Source organism: Manihot esculenta, chromosome 16 (genome assembly GCF_001659605.2).
Source record: "Manihot esculenta cultivar AM560-2 chromosome 16, M.esculenta_v8, whole genome shotgun sequence".
Taxonomy (NCBI): domain Eukaryota; kingdom Viridiplantae; phylum Streptophyta; class Magnoliopsida; order Malpighiales; family Euphorbiaceae; genus Manihot; species Manihot esculenta.
Window position 1 is genome coordinate 17,457,692 of NC_035176.2, and position 8,151 is coordinate 17,465,842.

Here is an 8,151-nt window from a genome sequence, read left to right on the forward strand (position 1 = left end):
AAGTGGACTAAAATATGCTCTATCATACACCCAAAACACACCTTTTTGGGAGAAAAAATAAAAAAATAAAAATTACAAACCTGTAAAACACTTAAAATAAAAATCACAGACCTATAAAAACTTACCACTGGAGAAGAAGACTGAGAACAAAAAATTAAATGAGATAAATATAGAAATAAATAAAGATCAAAACAGGGAGACATTCTTGTTACCCATCGTAGGGTTGGTTAGGGGCATAACCAAAAAGATAAACATACCTCTATAAATTTTTTTTAATTTTTATTTTTATTTTTTTTTAACAAAAGGATTAAAATCTAACTAGAGAATGACAAGAGTAGTTCTAATTTATAGTCATAGCTAGACTTTATTTGAATATCATGGCTATTAAACATTTAGTGTTGGATCACTGAAAGTGATCTCCTTAACTGGTTCCACCTTGAACCTTTTATAAAATGGCTTGAGAAATACTTATTGAAATGGTAATTTCAAACTGTATGAAGTGCGATTCTCATTTATGAATAGAGTGGTTGACTGGGCAGTGATTTATGTTCGACTTTTATTCCCTACACAATAGAAGGTGAAAATTTGATATGAATATTAGTTGATTCCTCAATAGAAACAGTAATGGTTTGTTTGCTTTAATTCATATACCACTTCTTTTAAACAATAAAAAAATTTCTTCATATTCATTCAACTGGATTTTTCAAAATTTTCACAAAGTTTAGTATTCAACTCATTTCCATATTCCAATTTAAGCACTTGCTGAACTAGAGGTTTACTGACATCTACTCTACACACATTAGAAATATTACTGGGGTATTTCGCATTATCATAAATATTAAATTCAATGACTTCCCCATCAAGCTCCATGGTGAGTATGTCATCATAAACATTTATTTTCGTTTTAGCAGTAGATAAAAAGAGTTTCCCTAACAAAATACCAGAAGAATTCGAGGATTTATTATCTTCCATAGGAACCACGTAAAAATCAGCAGGAAATATAAAATTATCTACTTGCACTAAAACATCCTCTAACACACCTTTAGGATAAACAATAGAGTAGTCAGCCAATTGAATCACTACACCAGTTTCTTTTAGTGGACCAGTATTCAAAGATTGAAAAACTGATAATGACATGATATTTATTGATGCACCTAAATCACACATTGCTTTTCTCACACCAACATTGCCAATTTTAATAGGAATAGCAAAAATACTTTGGTCTTTACATTTAGTAGAAAGCTTTCTTTGAAACACAACAGAAATATTTTCATCCACACAAATCTTTTGATAACCTACCAGCTTCTTCTTTTTGGCTCATAATTCCTTTAAGAATTTTACACAGCGAGGTACTTGTTTAATTGTATCAAGCAATGGTATATTTACCTCTACTTTGTGAAATCTCTCAAGGATCTCATTCTCTTCTTTCTCTTTCTTTGATTTGGCTAGCCTTTCTGGAAAAGAAGGTTTAATTATACAAGTATCAAGTTCAGTAGATGCAGGTGTTGGAGTTGATTTACTATCTGATTTAGGTACTATACTTTCAGTCTCCAACTCTGCACTTTTATCGTGCCCATGACTTACCTCACAAGGATTTTCCAGCAACTCTTTTTTACTTCTCAATGTAACAGCACTTACATTCTTCCTTGAGTTGACTATTGTTCGGGAAGATAATTCCTCTTGAGACTCCAATTTGCTTAAGGACGTAGCTAGTTGGCTCATTTGGATTTTTAAATTTTGAATCTTTTCCCTTGTTTCCTGTAGTACTTGGGTTTTTTGTGCGGCTTCAGCTCCTCCCTCCCCCCTGTAAATTTCGTGGTTGGAAATTTAAGAGGTTGTAAGCCATATTGCTCGCAGAAGCTTCCAAGAATTTGTCTGCCATGAAAGCGCTCTTTCTGCATCTGTTTATGAATTTTTAATTCATTGCAGAGAGTGATTCCTGTGGATACTATTTCAGAGGCTAATTCACCATATGTATATTGATGATACGGTATATTACCGTTATGCTTGCTTCGTATTTGATCTTTGACTCTTTCTGCAAATAGTGCTGGTAACCCTGCTAAGAATTTTTCTTTCCAGACACTATTATTACTGTCTTCTCTAATAAATACTAAAGAGAAGAAGGTATCTTTATACCATTTAAAATGAGATAGATATGGGCATCGCAGATTAATTAACTGCTCCTGTGCTCTATCAATCAGCATATTTACTGATCCTATAAAGTGTAACCCTATAGTATATAATAGGGTGTTAACCACGTCTGGTACTTGCTGAGTGCCTTCTTGTTTAACCATTTTGAATATTATCTCCTTTCCTTCGCTAGATACTGCGAAGTCCCACCAACCTTTAAGTTGGCCACCAAACCCTGCTATTAGGGCTTTTGCTGTACTAGGGTCATCATTACCCTTAGCTCTACTTGCAGTAGTGTACATAGTCATATATTGAAGGACATTCTTGATTTGATAATCGGATAGTCCATCAATATTCCATTCTACTATTGAGGTTCCATCGTACTGCATGTAGTTGTAACTAGTATCTTCAAACTGCAGATTTATTGGCGAAGGCCTTGGATAATATGGTTTTAACTCCATAGTTGCTCTGGCCTTAGGATATTTTATCCTGTTAACTTCTGCTGGTTCAGTTTCTCTTAGCATATTTTCAAGTTGCATTAACTCGTGGTCAGTGTTTGTCTTTTCTTCTTCTTCGGACTCCATTGTTAATGGAGCAATCGCCTTCATCTTTCCATCTTGTTTTAGTCCTAGCTTGGCCAGCCTTTTTGAGAATTCTTCCAGCATTTCTTCATTTTTAGTCAGCTTGATGCCAATGGGTTTACTATCCATTGGTTTAAATAGCACTTTCTCTTCAACTTTAGTTCCTGAAGATTCTGCAACATCCTTTCTTGGAAGAATATCTATTGTCCTTGGCTGAGCTGCTATCTTTGAAACTTGATTCTCAACCCTGTTCATTTGTTGTCCAATGGTATGGAGGCTAAGATTGGTATAGTTCTGTTGTTTGGCTGCTGGGTTTTCTGAAGGATCATGGGAGAAAGGAATGCATTCTACTTTCGTGTTTTCTGTGGGTTGGTATATTATATCAGTCAAAGGTGGATGCATTTCTTTCAAGATGTTCTTTTGAGGGGTCATGAAGGTTTTATAATGAGATTCAAGAGTAGATAAAAAAGAAGGGTCTTCTAAGTTTGGGTATAGTCTTTTGAGTATGGCAAAACAGTGTTTAATGAACCCAGGAAAGTCTTTACTTCCCTGTTTTTGGGTTTTATATAGTTCATACTCCCTGTTCCACATTTTCTATTCTTTGAGAGGAAGTTCCATTTGAAACCATTTAGTAAATGGTTCTTCTTCTGTTTCTAGCAGCATGATTTTGAAAGATTTTGAAATCAGGCTTTCTGCATCATAGCCCATATCTAAAGGTGTAGGGCTTTGAGGCCTTGTTGGGCTTTGAGGCCTTGCGTACACAGGATTAGCCACTTGTTCTTCAGATCTTTGAAGCCCAATTACAGAGTTACTTCTCAGGACTGGAATTGATACCGATGTCCTGGGAGGTAATGGTTCTGACATTAGAGAGACTTCTGGCATTGATCTTTTGTCAGAAACACTTCTGCTTCGGCTAAAGGTAATAGCAACTGTTCCTTCATTTGACTGCATAATGGATTGAATAGCAGTTGATTCCTCTCTTCTTGGAGGTACTGCTTCTTCTAAAATCCAGTTGTCAGGTAAATTAACCTGATCCCATTGAATTGGTTTTGGAACTATTAAATTCCCTTTTGACATATTAGTCAAAAATAAGGTAGTCGTTCCTTTTGGAGAGACTATTTTTGTAGCGCTGTCCCTTAAATTAGGGACCACTGTATTCATTACCTTATAATGAATTCGGTAGATCAGAATCAAATTTTCTGATCCTAGGGCCATATCATATCCCATTGTCTTTATGTCCAAGATGAGAGTTCTCATTATATGTGGATCGGACAAAGACAAAGTAAGATTTGGAAAACATTGAAAGAATATTGGTCCTTCACATAAAGAGGATTCCACTACTCCTAATAAGGAGTCACTGAATTTATTGTGTCGTTTATCTCTGACACAAAGCATAGCGGCTGTATTAAGCCCTAGCCTTGTTGCTGGTTTTACCGCAACCTGTATCATTCCTATATGTAGGAATAAATACTTTTCTTGATGCCTTCGAATGAGTTCTTCAGACAATAAACTCATCGATTGTAGTTCTCCATGGACTGGAGTGGCCTGTTCTACTGTCTTAACTATATAGTCAGATCGAAGTCTAAAGGGATTCTTATATATAAGATCAGAGGAAACAGGAGGTAATTTCCAGTTCTGTAAACTAGTATCTACATCAGATGCTAACAATATTTCTTTATTTTTGTTTTTGTTTTTTGAGATAATAGAGCTAGATGAGCTAGATCTCCTAGAATTACCAGAGATTGAGTTAAATAACCTTTCCATTTTTCTTCTTAGATCACTGTCAACGATTTACTCCACCACGCCTAACAACTATGGTTTTCTAGCTACAGGATACGCGACTTAGGTTTCACTAAGAGGTAAACTGGATTGGGTTCAACTAGGCTCTGATACCAATAGGGGAAGCAAGCACAACTTTTTTAGTTTTAAATACTTAAACAAAAATTATTACACAACTAAAGGTGTTCAACAAGTAATATGAAACTTAAAAATTATTATTTCTAAGTAATTGGTTTAAATAATTTAATAGAACATTAAACAAAGCCAAAGTTTGTTGATATTCTCGGCAGTCACAGTGTTCATTATGATTAACAGTATGATAGGTGAATAATTCAGGACCTAGAGTAAATTACTCTACGGTTAAGAAGAAAATTTTATCAATTGTTTTATGTGTGCAAAAGTTTGAATCTGATTTATTGAATCAGAAATTCCTAATTCGGATTGATTGTAAAAGTGCTAAGGAAATACTCCTTAAAGATGTTAAAAATATTGCATCTAAACAGATCTTTGCTAGATGGCAAGCTATTTTATCTGTTTTTGATTTTGAAATTGAGTTCATCAAAGGAGAATCTAATTCATTACCTGATTTTCTAACAAGAGAATTTCTTACAGGAAATGAGTTCAAACACTCCGGTGAAAAGATCGTTTGATGACATGATACCCACACCGATTAAAGAATCGGATCGGGTCAGAGAAGATGCCTACAAAATAAGCATCAAACCAGTTAATGAAAAGGAGGTAAATTACCCGTACATTCCTATCAGCTACTACAATATGAATCCCATTGAAAAAAGGTATGAAAGTCTGAATCCCTGGGAAATAGCTGAGTATTATACAGAACATCATTCGGGAGCACCATTCCTCCCAAAAACTTTTGAGTACTATCAGGCTATACTATCGGAAACCAGGTCAGTAGAAATCATCCCCACAGAAAGGACTGGCCATCAGTGGGCCTATAGTAAATTCCTTATAAAAAATATTATTACAAGTGAGCAATGGGGTGACTCTCTGTTACGACAGAAAGAATTGCAATATGGAAGACCAAAATGGTATAGTTACTTTGACTATATCCAGGCTTGGACAGGAGCTCTCTTATATGAGAACAGGCAAAAGAAGTTTAGTTGGTTCATCCAATTTCAACTTGAAAAGGAAATTAAAGAATTTCCTCCCTGGTTTCATGAATGGTTTTTTAACTGGGGAATTTTCCCGATAATGTTACCTGATAAGGTACGAACTGTTTATAAGCAGTTTACAGAGGTTAATAAATCTCTTGAAAATCCTAGATTGGACTTTACGATTCACTATAAGGTTCCATGGATAGCTAAATGGGATTATATCCTGACCACCAAACGATCCAAAAAATTCGAAGAATTTACCATTAATAATGTGAAGTGGTTAACTCGGAGAGTAATGACTAAATGGTGGGACAAGTTTGACTTCTTTGGAACTTCATCTGTACACTATTATAAAGGACTCATTCAACTGGTTAAACAACCTGAAAAATCATCTGATAAGTCTAAATTGACTCAACTACTGAAGGAGTTTTTTCACTCCCTTCCAAAAGAAGAAATGAAGAAACGACTGTCATCAGCACTAGAAGAATTAAGTGACAATGAAGCTTCAAGTGGAAAGCCTAAAGAAAAGGGAGAGTGTTCTAGATCAAAATTCAAGCGCACTAAAAGCAGCGACTCATCTGATGAAGACATGCTGTCGGACTCTCTTTTTCAAGACAGTCAGAATCCAGAAGATCCAGAAGAGGCCACCTGGCCATAAAAGAAATGTCTTACGTCCGCAATGACGTAAAACTATTTTGTCTATATGTAATTATTGTTTGTAATTATTGTACTATTCCAGCTGTAAAGGAAAAGAAGGTAGTGGACGATGGGGCCCACAGCGCACCCGCACTACATCTTATCCTAAAAGAATCTTTCATACTTATCTGTAAAAGCCACGTGCCTTGCTACGGGTGGCCTAGCTAGATTGCTGAAGATAAGGTCGAACGTCTCAGTTTTAGTATAAAAGAGTAAGAGAAGTAGGAGTAAGTGTGCAAGTTTTAGAATTGAAAAGCTTTTGTGAGTCTTCTTGAATGTAAAGCTTCTTACTTGAATGAAATCCAGTTTCTCTAAATTTGAATCTCGATCCATCGGAAAGAAGTTGTCTCAGTTATCTTTAAAATCTGAAACTGCAAAAATTTGCAGAAAACGCAATCTTCCTGTCAACGATCTAGTAGGCGTGCAAGATACTCTCGGAGAACCTACTGGCAAATTCAACTACTTAGTCTGGTACACTAAACCAGAATCGGCCGAAATACCCTTCTCCGCTATCAAACCTACCGGTTGGGGAAAAGAATTCTCAGACACCAACAATCAAGTAAGTATCTTATGTCTTATCATATTGCAAAACCTATAGAACACTTGCTCTTCATAGACTTAACAAATCGAAATGAAGTTTTACAATTTAAAAATGATATTATAGCTGAAGGTAGTGAATTATTCACCTATCATACTGTTAATCATAATGAACACTGTGACTGCCGAGAATATCAACGAACTTTGGCTTTGTTTAATGTTCTATTAAATTATTTAAACCAATTACTTAGAAATAATAATTTTTAAGTTTCATATTACTTGTTGAACACCTTTAGTTGTGTAATAATTTTTGTTTAAGTATTTAAAACTAAAAAAGTTGTGCTTGCTTCCCCTATTGGTATCAGAGCCTAGTTGAACCCAATCCAGTTTACCTCTTAGTGAAACCTAAGTCGCGTATCCTGTAGCCAGAAAACCATAGTTGTTAGGCGTGGTGGAGTAAATCGTTGACAGTGATCTAAGAAGAAAAATGGAAAGGTTATTTAACTCAATCTCTGGTAATTCTAGGAGATCTAGCTCATCTAGCTCTATTATCTCAAAAAACAAAAACAAAAATAAAGAAATATTGTTAGCATCTGATGTAGATACTAGTTTACAGAACTGGAAATTACCTCCTATTTCCTCTGATCTTATATATAAGAATCCCTTTAGACTTCGATCTGACTATATAGTTAAGACAGTAGAACAGGCCACTCCAGTCCATGGAGAACTACAATCGATGAGTTTATTGTCTGAAGAACTCATTCGAAGGCATCAAGAAAAGTATTTATTCCTACATATAGGAATGATACAGGTTGCGGTAAAACTAGCAACAAGGCTAGGGCTTAATACAGCCGCTATGCTTTGTGTCAGAGATAAACGACACAATAAATTCAGTGACTCCTTATTAGGAGTAGTGGAATCCTCTTTATGCGAAGGACCAATATTCTTTCAATGTTTTCCAAATCTTACTTTGTCTTTGTCCGATCCACATATAATGAGAACTCTCATCTTGGACATAAAGACAATGGGATATGATATGGCCCCAGGATCAGAAAATTTGATTCTGATCTACCGAATTCATTATAAGGCAATGAATACAGTGGTCCCTAATTTAAGGGACAGCGCTACAAAAATAGTCTCTCCAAAAGGAACGACTACCTTATTTTTGACTAATATGTCAAAAGGGAATTTAATAGTTCCAAAACCAATTCAATGGGATCAGGTTAATTTACCTGACAACTGGATTTTAGAAGAAGCAGTACCTCCAAGAAAAGAGGAATCAACTGCTATTCAATCCATTATGCAGTCAAATG

The 8,151-nt window shown here is 35.4% G+C and overlaps 1 protein-coding gene across 1 annotated transcript; it reads right to left on the minus strand.

Moving 5' to 3' along the window:
- Positions 1 to 690: 690 nt before the first annotated feature.
- LOC110603239 lies at positions 691 to 1,722 on the minus strand. The gene is made up of 2 exons (XM_021740941.1): positions 1,387 to 1,722; positions 691 to 1,305 (listed from the first exon to the last, which is right to left on the minus strand). Exons 1-2 carry the CDS (start codon positions 1,720 to 1,722, stop codon positions 691 to 693), a joined length of 951 nt encoding a protein of 316 aa, XP_021596633.1.
- Positions 1,723 to 8,151: the final 6,429 nt, after the last annotated feature.